At 38.2% G+C, this 21497-nt stretch overlaps 1 protein-coding gene across 3 annotated transcripts in view; it reads right to left on the bottom strand.

Moving 5' to 3' along the window:
- LOC108577153 (spectrin beta chain) overlaps window positions 1–21497 on the bottom strand; it is a 42031-nt gene that overhangs the window by 11472 nt on the left and 9062 nt on the right. The window contains exons 2-9 of one of the 3 annotated variants that reach the window (XM_017940259.1): window positions 13176–13364; window positions 6099–12005; window positions 5931–6022; window positions 5750–5854; window positions 5529–5674; window positions 4881–4939; window positions 4266–4322; window positions 2374–2469 (exon numbers count right to left, since the gene is read on the bottom strand). In XM_017940259.1, coding sequence (XP_017795748.1) covers window positions 2374–2469; window positions 4266–4322; window positions 4881–4939; window positions 5529–5674; window positions 5750–5854; window positions 5931–6022; window positions 6099–12005; window positions 13176–13311 — 6598 coding nt within the window. In that variant the 5' untranslated portion in view covers window positions 13312–13364. The remainder of the gene's footprint in view (window positions 1–2373; window positions 2470–4265; window positions 4323–4880; window positions 4940–5528; window positions 5675–5749; window positions 5855–5930; window positions 6023–6098; window positions 12006–13175; window positions 13365–21497) is intronic. The other 2 variants (XM_017940260.1, XM_017940261.1) reach the window with 2 other exon arrangements.

Raw genomic sequence — 21497 nt, 5'->3', positions numbered from 1 at the left:
GATTTATTGTCAACTGAATACTGATTAACTTTTGTTTGAAAAATTTGTTCATCAGTTTCGCGGAAATACCGGCAAAATCGTAGCGGCCGTTTCGCATACAGGGGTTTCAGAGACAAATATCAACTTTGTATACATTCAAAATTTCTCTTATTTTTGTTTTGTAATTTTCATTAGGTAGTTAAATAATGTTGGGTTGTTAATTATGTGAGGTGGTGGAACAGAAAGAAATCAAGGAGAGATATAAAAACACAACACAATATATTTTACACGTGGCGTAACGCTACGCCCGTACACGAGTGGACGAAAACGGAACGGCACCAGCACGCGTGCTCTCGGGGAAAAACAGTTGGCGCTCGATGGGTCTCCACACGCTGGCACTTCGAATACTTTAACAATTACTCAATGTAAATTTTCTTTTCTGTGTGTTTTACACGCATTTTATGCACATTTTTAAATGTAATTTTTAATAGGAGAAACGATTAGGAATGCTTGTCTTCGCGTTTAACCTGTTAACTGCGGAAGACGAGTTAATCAATACTTAGAACAAGGTAATTTATTTATGGAAGGATTGTTCATTTTTAATTGTACCGTTATGCCTGTGTTAAATATAAAACGCATCGTATTCACATTCGCAACAACCAAAATAATGTAACTGATTATAATTTTTCCTAATTTTTAATTAGAGACCAGAACGATTCAATCTCTGTTTGAGAGATGAACTCAGTTAACAGGTTAAAGATATTGATATTTTTATATCTCTTCGTAAGAGACTTTTTAGTGACAGGAAAGATTAGAAAAGTGAGATAATTGTATTTGTCAGACCTTCTTCTAAGAGAAATACAATATTATGACTGCGCACGGTGACACATAAATCACTTTACCATTTCAAAATTGAATAACGTTTTTTTTTATTACGTGTTTTAAAAAATTTTGTTGCAGATTTTGAAAAATATTTATACCATTTTTCAATAGTAAAGTGATTTATGAATCATCGTGCATATTCTACTTTGGATAGGAAGCTTTTCTATTTTGCTAGAACTTGTATGTTGGAGAAATTTATACATTTTTGCTGCTGAGGTATATTATGTGTACAGTATGAGATTGAAGGATTTTCAAAAAGAAAATATCTTAAATTGATCGATTCAACGAATTTCGTTCCCAATTCATCTTTTGTTTCAATTATTAGAAACGATACTCGCTAATATTCACATTTATATGTATAATAAAGTACTAATGTTTATACGTTCTTTTTGTAATCCATAGCAGTATGACAACTTTCGATTTCTTTTTAAAGAGCAAGGTGGAGAACAACAATTTCTGTTGCGGCGGTGAACCGCAGAAGCCGCGCGAACCGGAAGTGCACAAAGTACCAGCACTGGGAAGCCCTGCGCTTCCTTGGTCAGGAATCGCGATAGTTGATTTAAAAATTAAAAATATATCTCTGAAGGATTTTAAAGGAAAATACTTGATACTGCTCTTCTACCCCTATGATTTTACATTTATCTGTCCCTCGGAAATGATACAATTTAGCGATCGTATAGAGGAGTTTAAAAAATCAGGTATACTATTTATTTCATGCCTCTTATGTTTAACACTGATCCAGAAATCAGTTTGAAGACATAAATAATCATAACATTATTAATTTTCCTTTAAGTAATTTACAGTTTTTATATTAAACATTTTCCCATTTCCTTCTCATTTCTTTTTTTATTCTAATATAATTATTATCAATAAATGCACAAAATATCGTCATTCTTCCTTTCCAACAATTTTGCTCCGAACTACAAATAGACTGCGAAGTGATAGCGATTTCCACGGACTCACAGTACTCTCATCTAGCGTGGATTATTACACCCCGGAAACAGGGTGGCCTGGGTGAAATGAGAATTGCTGTTTTATCAGACAAAAGTCACGAAGTATCGAGACTATACGGGGTGCTCGATGAAAAGGAAGGAATATGCCTGAAGGGTTTATTTATCATCGACAAGAATCAATTGATTCGACACGTCGCGATTAGCGAGATATCACTCTCGCGTTCCGTTGACGAAACCCTGAGAATCGTGGAGGCTTGCAAATTCATAGACGAATACGGAGAGACTTGTCCAGCTGGTCCAAGGAAACAATTGAATCCTTTGAACGACGATCTACCTTATTTCAGTACATGACTGATCATGTAGTGAAAAATTTTTTTTCAATTTTTCAAATATTGTATTTTTCTCCAATCATTGGATTTTTTTTTGTAAATTATTTTAAATTTTGTAAAACTAGAGAAATGAACGGTGCTTGATTTTTTATAATGTCTTTTCCTTTGTATTGTAAGAGTAACGTTTTGTGGGAGAATAAAGAGTATAGTGATTCTTGAAATCAACTTACTTGTTGGACTAGATAGACCTTGTGGAGATTTCATGGGGGTGGCAGTTGGTGTGGCTTCTCCTCGCATGGATAGACGTGCAGGTTTCTGAGCATGCACTATATATACCATCACACCAATTTAAACATGCTGTACTTTGGAATTAAATACTGGGGGTAATAATATTACTTTATGGAAGCAGAATAGCTGATACAATGAGAGCTACACATAATACTTGTTAAGATAAGCAAAGAATTTTGTTAGAAATCACTGTTTGATATTGATAGTGGCATAAACTAAAAAGGTAGATTTTAAAAGAAAGACAGTTTAAAATTTGCTGATTACATAAAAAGTCATATCTCTTTCCTGATTACAATTAGAAAAAATATTAGAAGAAAAAAGATGAAGTGTACATTTTCAGAAACATATTCTTTTCAGATGTACAATTTGTTGGATGAAGCACCCTGTATAATCTGATCTGCTCACTGATGTGAAGTAAATGAAGTTAGAAATGTATCATTTTACATGATAAAAATACTGTACTTAAGGAATCTATTCTTGCAAACAAATAAAAATTGACATTTTTCGAGTTATAACACTATCAATGCCAAACAGTGAAATATAGTAAATGGTTTCGAAGCTTTGGTAGTTAAATGAGAAATGAAATAAGGATCATAGAGTGAGAATATGAATAACAAATGAACAAATTGCTCTCTAAAAGCATCTGCTGCTGCAAGGAAGCATTTTGGATAAACATACAAGCATACTTTGAAGCTTACAGAACCTCCAAACACTATCTTTTATGTGGTCATTCTGTGTGCTTACCTTTTTGAACACAAAATATAATATTCTCATGTACATATTAATTGGAAAAAATAGAATTTTATCTGTGCAATTGGTACCCACCACTTTTTTTTAAATATTCAGTTAAAGAATTCACAAAATGCATGCAAAAATTCAATTTTCATTCATAATTTCTTTTTTTAATATTGTTAATTAATTGTTTTGATAAATGATAGTGTCCCTCGGGTAGACTCCATCACCTGCTAAAAAGAGTTAATCAAAGCGAGTAAACAATTACAGCTGCAATTATATAGCGAGAGACAGTAGTAGTAGTTGGCCTACGAATATGCTGAAAGATACAAAGATTATGTGAAATTTATCATTTAACTCAAATTGTAGAACATTAAAAAGAAAATTTAAATAGAATTCTAATAAAATATTTTTTGGATGTGAAAAAAAATTTTTATGATTTCTTTTCTATATACAATTACACAATTCGAGTTAATATTCGTGTGAAAAAAAAAAGAAAGAAAAGCATCTGCCATAAAATGTTGCCAGATGATTCGATTTTTATGCTCCAGCACCAGCTTAAAGGATCAATAGCAGGATCTATATATAAAATTCAATTCAATCATCAAATACCAAAGTCTCGTTTATATGTAGAACAAGAACAGAATAGCAACCCGAATGAACGGTCACGAACACATAATTGCACATCTCTTGCAAAAAGATCGATTTATCTGTTATAAAAAAGGCACTGGTATTTAATAGAATAAAATTAATACACGTTACACCATTTTGTTTGCACAATAATTTCTTTATATCCTGAAAAAGACGTTTCTTCCACCCTTTGTACTCGTTAGTCATTGTGAACGAATAATATGGCATAAAAAAAAAAAATAAATTGCACGAAAAGTGAGATAAAAGATACAATTAAAAAACAAAAAAGAAGTAGCAAACATGTATTATGCATCGGATGGTAAATAACAATGGTTAAAACACAATGCATCGGCTAACAGTTGCATTTTAAACAATAAAAAATTTTCTTAAAGCAACGATTTTAAAAATGGAAAAAACACAATTTCAATTTTAAACACAAAATAGGCGATATTCGTTTCATGGGGACACTCACCTTCCTTGGGCTTGTCTTGAGGCTGTGGTGTACGTGTAGAAGCCTTGCGATGTGCCACTGTGGTTTGTGCATTCCGTGCCGCATTTTAGGATGCGTTTTTTTAGGAGAGATTTTCGATGGATTTTCATTTTGGAATGGAATCACAGAAGTCGACAACAGGTTGAGGGAAGAGAGAAAGAGGCAAAAATAAACGTGCTGTTAGCAATTTCATGCTTATCCAAACAAACCAGTTTGTAAAACCAGTTGCCTAAGAGTTAAAGTGTACAAAGATACGTGGAAAGCAAAACCGTACGATAAAACACGTTGGTATTAGTAGAACAATAGTAACAAAAAAAAGTGAAAAAAAATATTCCAATTCATTTTGTCAATGATCATCATTCCGAATATTATTATTGGTTTCTGCAAGACTTTAAACTATAATCTTTTCAGAAATCATTTCAAAGCATCCAAAAAAATCTTGTTCCTTTAATGATCTAATTGTTGTTTGTTTTAAACATGTTATTGTTATTTATATTTTCCAATGCATTAAAGAGTGAACTTTGTGATGCAACGTATACGACACTCTTATCAAACTGCCTTTTAAAATATAGCAAGACACGTATTTCACCATCTTACCATGTGACTCGTCTTCTCCCAATGGACGTTCTCCGCTTGGTACACCGTCTGCTTCGGCTCTGTTACATAGAAATGTACATTTAGTCTTATTTTATATAGAGTATCTCACTTATAATGAACATCTAAATTATTTCTGCTGCTATTGAAAGTAAGAAAAAAAGACTAAGAGGAGTTTATATGGTTTAAGAACGTGCAGCTGGTGATGATTAAAAAAGAAAAAAAAAACCTCCTCAAAGTCATCTTGAATGTCATTCTAAGGTCATCGACATTGATATTTTACTGTTCAAAGTCACTTTAAGGTCATAATGTCATAGATCGCATTACAAAACATTAGTATACAAAAAAATGTCGAAGACCTTGGAATGACACGAGGAGAATTATCATCATCAGATGCACGTTTTCAAACCATACAATTTCCTTTCAGTCATTTTTCACTTTCAGTAACTGCTGAAATAGTTCAGATGTTCATTATAAGTGAGACACCTTGTATGTAGAAAATATTTTATTCCATTCTATTCTAATTTTTTATTGTACTTTTATATCCAGTGCACCATAACTTCATTACTGGCCAAGTATCTTCTATTCTATCAATTACCACCATTTTTGTTTCCTCTTTTTAAGTATAAAAAATATTTGATTTTTATTTACCTTTCGCTGGGTGGTTCGTCCGGACTAGTTACTGGCGTTGCTTTAGCTAAACGAGCCGCCTCAGCTGCCGCGGCCTCCTCCTTTTTACGTCTCTCCTCTTCTTCCTCCCGTTCTTTCTCCCTCCTCTTCATCTCCTTTAACTCAAACTGCAATACAGATTGTCATTAAATACACTGAAATGTTAAATTTTTCTAATCTTGAATCTTTAAGAAGCTACTGACGGTCGTGAGTCGATGCAAGGCACTAAACCTTTCTTCCTGTGCAGCTGCCGATTTTTCGAATGCTTCATGCTTCTTAATCAGGTTCTCAACTTCGTCAATTGTATGCTGTAATAGTAAATTACTAATACAAATGCCTGTTTCATTACCAAAAAAATAAAAAATAATTCAATATATTACTTACACCAAGTTCTTGGCTCATAAGATATGGTTCCTGAGCGATCAGCCAGGCCTCAGCGACCGCAGCATCTCTGGCGAATTGATATACCTCCAAAACTAAATAAATACGTACAAACATCATTAACAAAAGTCCTTTCATCATTTTTAATACAATATATACTCATATACTGACTGAGTTGCAAGTTCTCCCAGCGTTCCTCCCATCTATGCAACAATGCATTCCTATGGTCTGTAAGAGCTGCCAATTTCTCCTTGATCTGAGTGCTGGCATAGTGATTTCTAGCCAACAAATTCTTTCCAAGATTGATACATGCCATTAGGTTGTCCTCCCTAGCGTCTATTTCAGCTTTCAAGCTTTGATGATTATTCATCAGGAGTTCCACACCAGCCACGTCTCTCGGCTTCTCAGACGTGTTCATCTGACGTACCACGTCGTCCATCCAGATCATCAGGGTTCTGACCATGTTGAAGAACCGGAAGAGATCGCCAGTATCCTCCAGTTTCGTTCTTCGGGCGTCACACAATGACTGAAGGTTGTTCCAGGCAGCAACTACCTCTCCCTCACGGTTCGTTATTTCTCTGGCCTTGTCACCAGCATAACTAGCCTGCAATACTGTCGATTCTTCTAAAATCTGTGACACCTGGCTCTGTAATGTAGACAAATCCTGTATGAAATTAGCGTGCTTCCTCTGTAAAGCAGAAACAGAGCCAGCATCGCGACCAAGTTCATCAGACATGGCGTTCTGCTTCTCCAGGATTCTTCCAAGCACATCCTTGCAGTCGTGGAAGAACTTGTGTAACTCTCGACTGGCTTGCAACATCTGTGTACGGGTCTCAATCAATTCTAATAAGTCTTGCCATACTTCGTTCAAACCGTCCTTCCATTCTGCAATAGTGGCAGCGTCAGAGTGACCTGTTGCTATCAGAGAATCCGCGATACCGTTCACTGCAGCTACTCTCTCTGAACCTATCGCCTCAGTGTCTCGAGCAAATTCCTTAAACCTCTCCCAGAGAAGAGTAACATGATCATAGTCTTGTCCTAACTCGTGGCTTCCAGCTACCATTTCTCTCTCAGAGATCCACTGCTCCAAATCATCCACTTCTCTGTTCAGCATGAAGAGTTGAAGGGCCTCGTCCAGTTTGGCTCTACGTTCACCAGCCAAGTCCTTCAAACCAGCATACAGTTTGTCCACCTGTGACTGTTTAACAGCAATCTGATCAGCAAGAGGATGTTGGTCATTGATCAACTGTCTAGAAGTCTCTCCAAGCTGACGAATTGTCTCTGCATAATCCTCAACAGCATGCTCCAAGGATTCATGCTTTTTCATCAAGTTTTGAGCAGAAATCTCATCCTTGCCACGGTCCTCCACCATCATGTACAACTCCTGCTCGCTCATCCAGGATTCAGCTTCAGTGGCGTCGAAGAAGTACTGTTGTGCCTTCTCGTTCTGCAACAAATGCTTATTCCTGTCGTCAACAGCGTCCTTCAGCTCTTTCCATTTCTCAGTCAATTCAGATATCAGTCTCTGGAATTCTGGACTGGCCTCATGACCCTCGTCTATCAGCTTCTGACCATTATTACAGACCAGATTGATTCTGGGCTCGTGGTTCTCTATCTCAGTACGCAGAGATTGGTTCTTCTTCTTCAGCATATGAACATTGAACAAAGAGTTTCCATACTCTGTACTAGTAGCCTGAGGCATCTTCTCAGCGATCCAGAGTTTCTCATCTTCGACGTCGCGCCTGAACTGGAAGGCTTCCTTCTTCTTCTCCAACTGACGCTGCCGATCGATCAATGGGGCCTTCAACTGAGCGAATCTCTGGGCTACCTTCTCCTTCTTGCACTTGATCTCCTCCATTTTATCGTCAGGTACCGTACGCTGCAAGTGCTCCGCCTGTTTGTCCAATTCGGTCACCTGTCTTGCCTTCACGGCCATCTGCGTCTCGATCATTTGCTGCTTTTGCATCAGGATATTCACAGATGCCAGATCAGAGCCAGTGTCTGTACTCTCGATCTGTTTCTCCAACTCGTTCATCCAGGAATCAATGTCGTCGCAAGTCTGATGAATAAGGACCTCACGATTGGCATCAAACAGACGCTCACCCTTGTCATGAGTGGTGGTTTCGAGTTCCTCAAACTGATCAGCCAATTCAGCCACTTTAGGCTTGATGATCTCAGCCAGATCAGGCTTCTGTTGAATCAGGTCTTCAGCAGCTTGTTGTAATTGTTGCAGACGATCCTTGTTGCTAGCAATTTCTGCTTCAAACGCTTGATGTCTGGTCCACTTGCTGTGAACCGTCTTTGCACTTCTATAAGTTTCATCTTGTGCAGTGATGTGCTTCTCCTGGACCCATTCTCCAAGCTCTTCACAGTCCTGCAAGAACATCTGCAGTTGTAACTGATCCTTCCGCTTCTCCATGTACTGATTGGCCATCATTCTGTTGACTCGACGACGCACATGGATGCATTCCGCCTTCTTCTTGACTTTGTCTGCCGCGAAGTGGCCTTCGCCGAGAAGTCGTTCGGCGAACTGCACCACAGAGTTGATTTTCTCGTCGTTCGCGTCCATCGTTGTCATAAATGCCTCATGCCGTTTGATCATGTGCTCAGCCTGCTCGAAGTTCGCCGGCGTTTCATCTTTAGCGAGAATGTGCTCTTGCTGAGACAACAGCACCTCTGCCTGTCGAGCATCGCGGTCGAAGATCTGCAAGTTGAGCGAGTTAGACAACAGCATCTTTCTGTTCACCCACATCTGGTGTAGCTCCTCCCAGCCCATCTTCAAGGCGTTCAAACGTTCTCTAAGGAACATGTACTGCGTGTCGCCATCACCAGCTTCGCTAGTTAGCCTCTCTCCATACTCCATCATCTTCTGGTAATCGTCTGTATAGTTGTCAATCTCTTCCCTGATGTTTTGATGTTGTGCTAACAATTTCTCGGCGTCAGCCAAGGTAGTTGGAGTGTCTTCACTGGCCACATCAGTCTGAGTCTTGGTCAGCCAAGCCTGGAAGTGGTCTAAATCTCTGAGGAATCTATGAAGGTCACCTGCTTCCTCCAGTTTAGCATCACGCTCCTTCAGCATCTGCGTTAACTGCTCCCAGATGGTGTGGATCTGATCAATCCTATCTTTGATAACCGCAGGATCTTCCAAGTTCTGCTGTTGAATATTCTGAGCTTCGGTCTCTAAAGCGTCCAATTTGGCCTGTATGGCTGCCAGGTCACGTTCCATCCCGCTCAATCTACGTTGCAACGTCATGACACCAGTTAAATCCATCTCTAGACTGTCAGTCTGCTGAAGAATACGCTTTTTGTCCTCGATCCAGGACACTGTCTCGCGGCACTCGATGTGGAAGGTCTGTACACCGTGAGCAGAGTTCAGCTCATCACGTTTATTCTCTGCTTTATCACGGAGCTCTGCCCATTTCTGATTCAGCTCGTTCTGACGAGCTACAATCTGCTCAGAATTAGGATGTTCAACGTGCAATAATTGTCTAGCTAGTTGATTAACAACGGCAACTCGTGAAGCGTTCGCGTACATCTCCTTTTCGAAGCCGTTATATCTGTGCTTCATAATCTCGACGTCTTCGATGTCCTTGGCTGGTACCATGGTATCTAGCATCCTGTTCTTTTCGCCTATCCATTGCTCCACTCCATCTGATTCGCTGAACAACTTGTATAACGACAATGCGTCCAACAATCTCTGTTTACGGAGCTTGGCAAGTTCCATGAGCTCCTTGTACCTTGAATCAATAGAAGCAAGTCTCTCCAGTACTTCTGGCGACTTCACGTCCTGTTCTCCAAGGCCTGATGCTTGCTGGTGAAGCTGGTCGATGGTAGTAGCGTAGTTCTTCAACTCATCCGTGACATCCTTGTGTTTCTTCAATAATGATTGAACGTTAGCTTCATCTCTACCAACGTCTTCTGACGAGACCAATCTCAGAGTGTCCAACATCCAGATATCAATGTCATCAGCATCTGCAAACAGTTGATGATAATCTACTGCTTCCTCCAGGCGCTTCCTTCTGAAAGTAGCTAGGTCCAGCAGGTGGTTCCACATTCCTAGAATTTCCTCAAGCCTCTCTTGAATCCTATCCGAGCCAAAGTGTTTCTGGTGAACCAATTCATCTCCAACCGCGGCTACGGACATCAATTGTGGCTCATGAGACTGGATCTCGTTCTCCAGAGCTTTGTGCTTTGATAATAACAAGTTTATGGTGGTCAAGTCGTGGCCAATGTCTCCAGTGGATACAATCTGTTCCTTCTCCTTGATCCAGTTCTCCTCATCAGCCATGTCCCAGTAGAACTGCCAGAGCTTGCGAGACTCTTCCAGTCTGGCTCTACGCTCGACTGCCAGGCGTACCAATTCAGCATACGCGTCTTCGAGCTGTTGTACTCGTTCCACGATGATAGCTGGATCGCAAGGTCGATAACTTTCTCCATGTTCCAGGAATCTCTGACTCTGCTGAACAACAGCCTTCACTCTCTCACCCAAAACATTGATGTCAGCTTCTACCAAAGAATGTTTCTGCAGAAGGTCCTCGACACCCATCAGATGCTTTCCATAATCATCAGTCAACAAACGCATCTTTATCTCCTCCATGCTGTCGAGGATGTATAGCATCTCCTGGAAGTTTTGCTGCAATTGCAGTGACATCTCCAGCCTCGTCCTCCTAGCACGAAGCAAATCCAATAAATAATTCCATAATCTGAGAACATTGTCCTTACGAGCATTGATACGTTCAATATCATGATAATTTTCAGCTTCTAGTTCCTGTGAAACAGCCATCACAGCTTGGACTCGTTCCTCATAAGCAAAGATGTCTGTTTCTATAGCCTCATGCTTCTTGGCTGCTGCTTCTACTGCAGCCAGATCAAAACCAAAGTTATCCTGAGAGACTAGTCGTTGATTCTCAGACAACCATGTTTCTCTCATGCTTGCCTTTCTGTTAAACCTTGCTGCCAATTGTTCTAGCTTCTCTTGGCGGATCAATTCCTCCCTCAGAGCTAACTCCCGCTCATGTTCCGCTTTCTCCAGCCTCTCCCAAGCCTTGTTGATATCAGAGATCATCTTACCTTCCTTAGGTGTGTACGGTTTTTGATTATTAGCTCTCATCTTCGACTGTAACGTGAACAAAAGAACCTCCAAGTTGCCCTTTTCAACAAACTTGGGAGGTTTCTCTACTGTACGATAATTGGAGAACTGAGAGAGTTGCGATTGGACGCCAACCAGAGAATTGGCGAATCGACGATCACCCAGGGCCTCTATGGTGCCTTCTATCCAGCGCAATAAATCACTGGTCAGGCTCTCGTACTCGTGTATCATACGATCATTCTCCATGGCGATTCCTACCACTTTGCCTATCCTTTTACCTTGCACAGTCTCTTGCTTCATCTTAGAGAAATAATGATAATACGTGACTACATAGGTGATGATTGATTTCTCGTCAGGATGATCTACAAATATATCCTCAGCGTCTAATAGTTTAGTGAGACCAAGTGAATTCTCTGCTACGTTGAACGCGTTGTTCAAGTTGTAGATGGCATTCGACTTGGACAGTCTCTCGAATGGGATCAAGTCTGGACGGTGTTTGTGAATGATAGCGTTGAATGCCAATCCATCTCGCCAGGACGTGGTGAAATTTCTTACGTTCACATTATGATAGCCAGCTGTTTTCATCTGACACCAAAGAAGCAACGCATCCTTCGCTGATTTCGTTTCTTGATTGTCAGTCTCTTCAATGGTGATATCCTGGATCTGGAATCGAAGAATTATGGTCCAGATGAGACCGAGACTCAAACGGGGGTTTCCATCAACGATATCATGGGAGCCCATGTTCTCCAGGTGGACTCGTTGCTCACGTAGAAACTGCAACGCTTTGTCGACGTTTTCCAAACAGTGGATTCGCATTTTTCCCTTCGTAGGTCGTGGCAAGCGTTCTCCAGAAAGGATCTCGAGAAGCTTGATGAGCATCTTTCCGTCCCGAAGGTCGACGTAAAGGTCGCCAATTCGGCAAGAACACCGAACCAAGTGGGAGTTGACCCATTTTTGAAAAGTTTTCTTCTGTACCAATTCACGTTCACCTGGATTAAAAAAAGAAAAAGAGACGTTTAATTGAAGATTGTGAAGAAGGAAGCACTGATAGTTTTTACCAGTTTATTGGTAAATATTTTATGTGTATAGGAATATTGAATTTATTGCTAAATTGTAAAGAACTACTGTCAGTTCTCTATTTTTACCTCTTAAGTTAGACACGATTATATCGTAGTCCATTTTCCATTTAATTCAGCCTATAACTGTTCGGTCATATCCGTTACATTTTTTTAAACGTATCTTTTATATGGTTTTTCATTAGATCCACTCGACAATCACTACTAAGAATTTTCTGCGAAGACCATAGACTTTAAAGTGTACACTTATCAAACTCATATCTATATCAAAGGATGTGGCAATAGTTTCCTAAGCCGTGCAACTTCATCGAATGAAACTTTATACTTTGCAATTTAGCATGAAAGAACTACTTATCATGTGCACGTCAACGGTTCAAGTGTATCGTTTGCACATGAATTCATCGTTTTTTATTAAAAACATTTATGAATGATTATAAACATCGACAAATTATAATAAACATTAATTTTCTTAGAAATTCATAAAAAAAAATATTCATAAATATTAATTTTAATATTCATAAATATTTATTTTTATCTTAAATAGTGATTTTTATCATAAATATTGATTTTTATTCTAAATATTAATTTTCTCATAAAAATTTGTAAATTAACATGAAAAAACATACAGTACAAGACGGTATATTAACTTTTCTCATCTAGTAACCGAAATCTGTAATCATTACAATTTTATACAAAAATGTACAAGTCTATAGATAGATATGCCCTACATTAATTATTACTGTTACTGTATATATCATTAAAATGTTCTAATTTCTACGCTTTATCAATGACCATTGTGTTATTACCACACCCGATTCAATTTAATTTTTCGTTTAATTTAATTATTCTTATTTTTTGTTCGTAATTATCGATATTTTGTCTGCTCTCTATCTATGTAATCTATACAAATGGATTCATACTCCTGTAGTTAAATAAATAAAATGAACAATGCAAGGTACTCAGTCTTCCAAACAGTTAGCCTTAAAATGACGCCGTTTTTCTCAGTACAGCAGCAGGTAGATGGCCATTGTTTGGTTCACGTGGACCACAAAAGAGCAAAAGAAAGGAATTAGAGGAGCGTACCAGCTAAAGCTTTGATCCGTGAACGTTCGAAAAGTCTCGAACTCGAGTTTCCCCCGTCGTATTCGTACTCATCGACAATCTCTTGTTGTAACGTGGGGTCCCAACCCCCGCGCACCACCGAGATGTCGGTCGTCATTTTGTCAATCGGACCAACAACTCACTTCTGTCTTACCCTTCGAAAGGGCGCTCCTGAAACAACAGAAACGATTCAACTTTAATAAAACATCGAAGAGCGAAAAGAATTTTGTTCAATTTATGAAAAGAGAATTCATTTCCGCTGTATAAAATTCATCAGATCACGATAATGAGTGAGTGATTCCGATGCAAGGAAACGCCTACAGAAAAATTCTCTTTCGCTTGCAAAAGACCGTGCAATGAAATCTACATAGGAATTATACGAAATTAGAGATACATCAATTATGCAACATTGAGAATTCTTGAGAATTCTACCGTGATCATTAAAACAAAATCATTTGTAATTCCAAGAATACAGTTTATAGAAAACTGAATTAAAATGCATAAATATTCAAATTTTCTGTTAAGCCAAATCCACCTTCCCTTTATTATCATTTTCAAATCCATATTTCCAAAGCAAAGGACATGGTCGTGTGAAGGTCTTTTGGTCTATTCGCATGGTATAAAAAGCTAGCCATCGTCATATCATAAAACACAAGATGTGTCATTTTTTCATCAGTAATATATTTTGTATAATAATAAAGATAATTTCCTTTAATTTTCCAAAATTCAGCTGTTTGCCAATTTTTTAGTTTCTTTTTTGTGATATTTACCATTTATTTCGCTAATAAACGATAAATATAACCACTTTTATTCTCACATACACTACCCCCTCACAAGTGTTTGCCCATCTATTGTTTTCTCTTTATTCAAAAGCTCTGTAAGAGGTATTTAAGGATAGGAGGATAGTGCGTGATCTGGGTTACTTAGTACCCACACAGTAAGTTCTTTTTTAGTCTTTATTATTTATCTGGCTCACGAGGTTTACACTTTTTGCTTATCGCTTACTGACTGACTCTCAGTCACCTCGCGAGCTTCTTTCTCACCATCTTCTTTTTCCTGATTGGTTACCCCCAACTTATTGGTTGTAACCAATCAGGAATTTTGTCCTTAACCCGCCGCTAGTCCTTTGCGCGCTTTTTCCAGGACCGCGGCGAATTATGGTGGGGGCGTATTGTCCGCTGTAGCGCATTTGGCAACGCCGCGGATTTTCCTCCAGGTCCGGTACTTGGGACATGCGGCCTGGGCCTCTGGGCCCGTACACGGACCTTTCGGCAACCCTTGGTTTATGACCTGGCAAATTGCTATTGAGACCGTTGGTGAAAGTTTCTACGAAAACATGCATTGTTAGATTTAATAAACATTAGACAGACTAAAACGGTTTTCTCAAAAATAGCTTTGCTAGCGCGCACGTCATAAACCATGTTGGTCGTCCGCGCGGCAAATGCTTGCTTCTGCACTACAGCTGGTCGCCACAGCTCTGATAAATTTTTGAAAATAGTAATATATTTGAAAAGGAATTTTTTCAAAAGAAACAAAATTTTCTCTAAATAAGGGTTACAAACAAGTTAAATCCTTGACTTCCTGCTTAGAAACTGGTCAAATAGAGTTGCTTACGAAAATGAAGAACATAGTGAACAAATGGGTGGTATGTATGTTAATATTCTTATTTTTCTCAATATTGTACGAGCCCAAAAAATCATCCACCCTTCCTGAGCCACCCAGTATATTAGCATAACCACCTGCGAACGAGGCTGTACAATGACCAAGTCCAAGCCAAATTGCTTCAATTATGGATTATGGTATCAGGAAGGAACGATTCACGGATACGAAGAAAGAGCCGTGACAAGCTAGTGTTCATTCGTTCAGAGGCCGACTCGCGACGCTATTGGTGCATATTTCGCACGTGTGACATCATTCGCGTGATGTAATCGCGCGTCAAGCGACTCCCACGCACGCTTTCAGGACGTAACGTTACTCTACGAGTTGTTCAGTGAACACGGCTGAAAATAAGTTGTATGTGCACTTGACAATAACCGCCCTCTGTTGCTTTCTTTCTATCTGATCGCGATAACACGTCCCTCCAACATACGATCATTGTCCAAAGTCTGTGATAAAACAACGACAGATGTTTTCTCTCTGCTTAGTGTGACATGTCTCATAAATAGGGACTTTTTGGAGGTTAGGTAGAGATATCTCGATTTGAAAATTTCTTACAATTGTACACCAGTTCCCCTTATAGGTGAGGGAACAGAATTCACTTGTAGTAAACCCTGTTGTCATAAAAGGCGACTGAAATTTTTTTATATTTTATCTATTTTCTGTAATTTTGTAACCATTATTTACTTAAAAATGGGATAAGTGTGTTTTAATTGGCTGTAAAAAGTAGTCTAATAAGTCAAAAGTAGTCAGTAAGTCTGACTTTTTTGAGGTTAGGAATGACAATGTTTGGAATGAAAAGTTCGAAGAAATGGAGAAGTTTCGAAAGCTACTATAAAGTATTACAGACTACCAGCTACCTTGTATTCAGTTCATATTGAGCAAAATTAAACTGTAAAGATACAGTTGTGGAAGAGAGATTATTGGTTTAAGAATTGTTTGCGAATCCTATGAGTCATGCAGTTTGCTTGGACGTCGCGGAACAAAACGGATTGAAGATGTTAGCTTAGGCCTTTTCTGTTAACACCATGATTCTTCTTCACTAAATTTAATCTTCAGTTTCAATATACGCTTTCATCTTAAAATACAAACCTCGTTCAAGTGTCTCCAGCGCGTTTACCTTCTCTCTGCACAACGAATTAAAATTGAAAGCAAAAAAAAAAAAATGTTTGAGGTTAGAATGCTCATTTAGAGAATACAGAAGCTATTTCTATATCTTTAACCGTGTAATTTCAATTTTGAATTGACTGCACGTACTGACGACAGCATGAAAATAAGCAGTACCTTTACAACCTTAAAGATCTCGAGGAAATTGCACGACTAGCCGGTGGAATTCTTATCATTACGCTTCACTTGCAACGCTCGGTAGCCTTGATTATGTAATTTCAATTCCCGATACGCTATAAAAGTCTGTTTGCTCGATTGACGCGATGAAATCACTGCTGGATTATGTTTTATTCATTCTTGGATTGTCGCTGCTCTATAAAAAGCTTCATGGCTTAACACGCTTTAATTTCAATCGTAATATACAATTCATTAAAAATTCTATCTCTGTGTACATCTTGCAATTTTATGTTCATTGAATAACATTTCTGTTTGAGTATTCTTGATCGTCAAGCGTAAATTCTGCGCGAAGTTTCTTACTGCATGGACTTAATGTTATCGTATTTTCCCCTTTACAAATATGAACCTCAACGTAGTTTTCATTCAGCTTACAGATTCTCAAGACTTCACATATTTAACATGTCATCGACAATTCTCATTGATTTAAATAATTATATCATTAATTAATAGATAATCGAAGTCGACAATTTTCTTCTTCCTAAACTATCGAAGACATTATGAAAAATATTTGGACAATCATTTGGCCAATTCCAATCGATTCATTAACGATAGCAAATTGAAGTGTCCAACGATATCAGGTTTATCGCTACGCCTAATCTATCATAGTACCATTATAGTTTCACGTAAAGTGTAGGGAGAATTAATCCACTACTTCAACTATCTGATAAGAATTCTTTAAAAGAATCCTCCAAATAAAACGCTAATAAATAAAAATCACTGCAAGACCGTCGTCGAGGTATGTATATCAGAAACATTTAACGTTTTTAATTACTTCCAGGCCACAATCAGTTTCCATTCCATGATACACACGGGGTACGAGGCATTTTTCTTCACTTTTCCAAGGCAGTTTGCACAACAAGTGCATTTCTCGTTAAGAACCAGCCAGGGGAATTTGAATTTCTAAAGGGACGTCGGTGTTTTCCAGCTCGTGACGGCGTACGGTACAATAGGCACGCGCAATCCTCCCCGAGATAACGACTGCAAAGCAATCTTATCTGGTACGACTGTCTTTTATGTGTTTTGTGTATCGTAGGCGAGCCGCTTGGAGATAACGAGCGGCTCGATCGAAGCGTGCTAGCACAATTAAAAACATCTGGAGATTGGCATCGAGGCCAGCTAACGAAAGTGCAATTTCTTCGATGCTACGAACGCGTGACTAATTCGAGACGCGTTAGGAATAATATACCGGAGGAAGAGGCTATTCTCGGAACGGTAAATAAAGATCGTGCAACAGAAGCGTAACCTGCACATTTTTCCCCTCCCACGAACCCGTTAATCCTGGATGAATGTATGGATAAAGATGGAGAAATGTTGAATGGTCGTGTGATAGTAATATTGATATTGCTGGCTATCTTATACAGAGTGACCTCAAAAGTAACCATCTATTTGGAAGTCTTATAAACAATTATAAGACATAAAATACATGTTTTCTTTACGTTCAAATTATTTAAAACTAATTTTCGTGATTTCTTTTTTAAACATTTCCAAAAACTTGTCTCTTTCTTTTCAGTTCCCTTATCGATGATGATGTTACAGGAAAGAGTTTTGATAGTTTACGGAAAGGCAATGAAATTAGAGAAAAATTGGAAAGGAAATTTCATAAAATCGCATCGAGACATTGATGGTCGACACGTAGAATCTAACAATTAAACTGTCGACTATTGGATTATGGGAGTTATTGGTTGTTAATTAATTAATAATCCTTATTTTAGACTATAAACTTTTATTAGACACAAGGAAGGTTCGCTTTTCTACTTGATGGTAAGAGCACTGTATACGGACTGAGAATGCTCCTACGCAACGCCCTAATATTGTCTACGACCCCGCTTGGGACCGTATCATAAACATTTAGATCTTTACTAAACAGAGGTGGTAAGGCTAAACGGATTTCTCCGAACGTATACAAGATTATTAACGAAGAACGTTAGATTAATTTTTGTTATATCTAACTGACTGATAAATCTAACATAGACCATATACTTTCATGCATTTAGTTTCAGTATATATGTGTACTATCGTGTGTTATAATTATTTTTATAAAATTTCTATGATATAATTCTTCCTTAATATAACATTTTTCATATCGAATTCTTCTCCATGCGGTGGTCCAATTTCCTCCTAACCTCCAAAAGATGTATCAGCTACTTCATAGAGTGTGTTCTTGGGCCTAGTCCTTCAAAGTATGTACTCATCAACTGTCCGCGAGCAAGTGCACGCGGCTAATATATCACGTCCTCACGGTGTATTCGCGCGGGTAGCCGTACAAACCTCAAGGAAAACCACAGTAAATGGATACGGGCGTCGTTCGTTCACGGTGACATTTCGCTGTAGAGCGCGCTGTCAGCAAACGAAGCTTCAACCGAGTGAGAACACCTTTGGACGACATCGATACCTTTTAACGATGAAAAATTCCGTACCAGTTGTAGAAAAAAGAACTGCCTCGTTGTTCCTAGACACGTTACTTAACCTTTACTATACAAGGAGTGGGATTCAACGGGGTCACGGATGCCTCGGAATATATCTTTCGTACTTTCGAATTTCATCTGGCTTTGTAAATAATCTAATCGTGATCGTAGATCGGTTTCTTTTTTTCAACTTGAATTTATGACTTCAATTGTTCGTGCAGACCTCTATGGATCTTCTGGTTCCTCCAACGCAAAGTTGCTTGTGTTTCATCTTTGGATCATTGAAGTTTATTTCCGACAGTTTGGAAAAGTTTTAGGTTATGTCAAAGGATCATTAAAAGTACGTCTTTTAGTATACATTTTTCTTAAATATTGTTTTAATGTTTTTGCGAATGTTTTCGATCTCCAGTTCAGTAGCAAATTGTCAAGTATTTCACGTAATCATAGCTTGACATGTTGTATAGTGAAATTTAATACCAAAATATCGAGTACTCTTTCGGTTACGTGTAATCTTAAATCGAAATAAAAAAATTTGTAGGGAGCAGATGCGGCGGTAAATGTTTTAACGAAGAAGAATCTTAAGTTATATTATTGGGTTGGCAACTAAGTCATTGCCGATTTCAAATAAGAAGGCAAATTCAGAATTTTTGTTTAAAAATATAACTTTATTCAATTATTGTAGATTGACTTATTCCGTACCTTGTTATATTATTAATGAAATAAAATCTAGGCAATGAAATATGAAAGGACGATAAGTATTGAAGAAAAATATTTAGTTTGTACGTGGAGTGAATGAATCACCCAAATGATGCAGTTTAAATGGCACTTACGAGACACGTAATGCACCCAACTGGTTAGATTGCAAGATAAAGATATCGCGTTACCCCTAAAATACATGGGTTCGACGTTATTCAATTTACATGTAAACGCTGCGTTGTTATTGTTTCGCACTGTAAGTAAGCCTTCGCTGTTTCAATCGTGTCTCGGTCACGAAAACCAACAATTTTAAGAAATTGTATTTACAAACACACATAAATCGATATTTCTCTGAAATTCGAATAAAACCATGGGCTTGGTTATCGCGAACGATCAAATATTGAATCACTTCTCGGAGTCGCTGCGCGAACTCTCGATAAACTTATTGATTTTTCAAACGCAAATATAGATAAATGAATCCTCAGATGGAAGACCACACAGAGAAATCGTTATACAAGTGATTTATTATTGGTCATAGTAAATACTATCTTCATTCATGTCGCATAATTACGTAAAGGCGATACCATAAAAAGAAATAAAGAAATAACCATTAATGAGTAAAACTGAAGTAGAATATACTAAATAAATTGGTTCTACAATCACCAAGATTAAATAAAAATGTTTCGATCGCATTTTCAGGTCACCCGGTATGCACTCGATAATCGAGACTGAAAAAGAATGGAGATTCTCCATCGACCCGGTTTACGAAGCACCCTGAATGGATCGAAGGCCAGAAGCAGCTAAAGGAAAGTAACGCAAGAATGAATGACATTCTTTAAGTGTCCAACAGACACTTACGGTAAATTAAGAGCAATTACGCGAGGCACCGGCACACTTTAATGAGGATTGCCAGAAAGCAGGGGAGGAGAGACTCGACAGAGCGAGAGCATAAAGATTAGCTGCCTCTGCAACCAAGTGGGCGAAGTGAAATGAATCACAAAAGTGAATGACACGATGATCGAGGAAGGTTAACCTTACTCGCTCCACTATACGGTGAACTCGTGGAAAAACTCGTGGAAACGTGGAACAAGCCAATCAAGATCGTCCGCCTTTTCTTACACTTTGATATTTTAAACTTCCATTCAGTTCTTCTGCAACTTTTACTTGGAAGTCCATTTTTTTTTAATGAGATTTACTTAAAACTTATTTTACTTTATTCATTTTATATTATTATTACTTAAATGAAATTGTCGACAATACTTCTTGTTTTTACTTAATCATTTAAGTAAAAGAATAATATTTGAAGGACTTTCGTTAACAATTGTAATAATGTTTCCTGAGAGAGATTGTCACATTAGCATGTAATAAGAATTGTATGTACAAATTTTAAGTGATAATTCTTGTGAAAAAGAGGAAAAGACAAGCACACTGTTCCAGTTAGAAATGTCACGCGAAAATGCAGCTGAAAGGAACGAAATACAAGACAAGAAGCTCTTTGTTCTTCTACATGAGAACGCAAGGTTTCCATCTGAATCTCCTGAATTCTGGCTGCAAACCTTTATGCCTTGCTCTTCATGCACATTGATCTGCAACTGGACACTCTTCTCACAAAGACGACTCCAAAGAAACTATGTATCCCTATATAAGCCACCTTTTTTTCCACTTCACCGAACCTCAAATATTCTCAAACTATTCATACAAGAAAACTCTCTTTAACTTGTCCATAAATCATTTTTGCATTCGTGTTCAATGTTTCGAAAGAATGTAAAGAATTATTCAGGCCAGCCTATAAACATAACAAAAATATACCATACTGACCTACAACTTTGAATAACAATGTAGCTAGTTAATTTTAACGAGTACGAATTTCTCTGAAAACACCCAGTATTCACACAGAAGAACCTTTCTTCGAATACTTCATCAGGCCACTTACACCGAGCAGTCCCTTTATTCTACGTACATACAGGAGCTTTCACCTTCACCTTGACTTCAAAAAGCTCCCTGATCCATAACCATCTCTGGTCTGTCGGTAATTCTTCCTTCAGGAAGAAAGAAATTAATACAGTAAATTCTCTACAAGTGTCAGTCAGTTTGGATTCTACAAGTGTCAGTATAGATGATCCTACGCCTAGGCTGCGTCATTGCTGCGCCTATGTTATCTCGTTCGCTGTCAGTCAAGCGTTTAACGCTGCACCACTCGGTT

This window comes from Habropoda laboriosa, unplaced genomic scaffold, assembly GCF_001263275.1.
Source record: "Habropoda laboriosa isolate 0110345459 unplaced genomic scaffold, ASM126327v1 scaffold598, whole genome shotgun sequence".
In the NCBI taxonomy this organism is placed as follows: domain Eukaryota; kingdom Metazoa; phylum Arthropoda; class Insecta; order Hymenoptera; family Apidae; genus Habropoda; species Habropoda laboriosa.
Note: the sequence above shows the minus strand (reverse complement) of the source record. Positions and strands in the feature narration are given on the sequence as shown.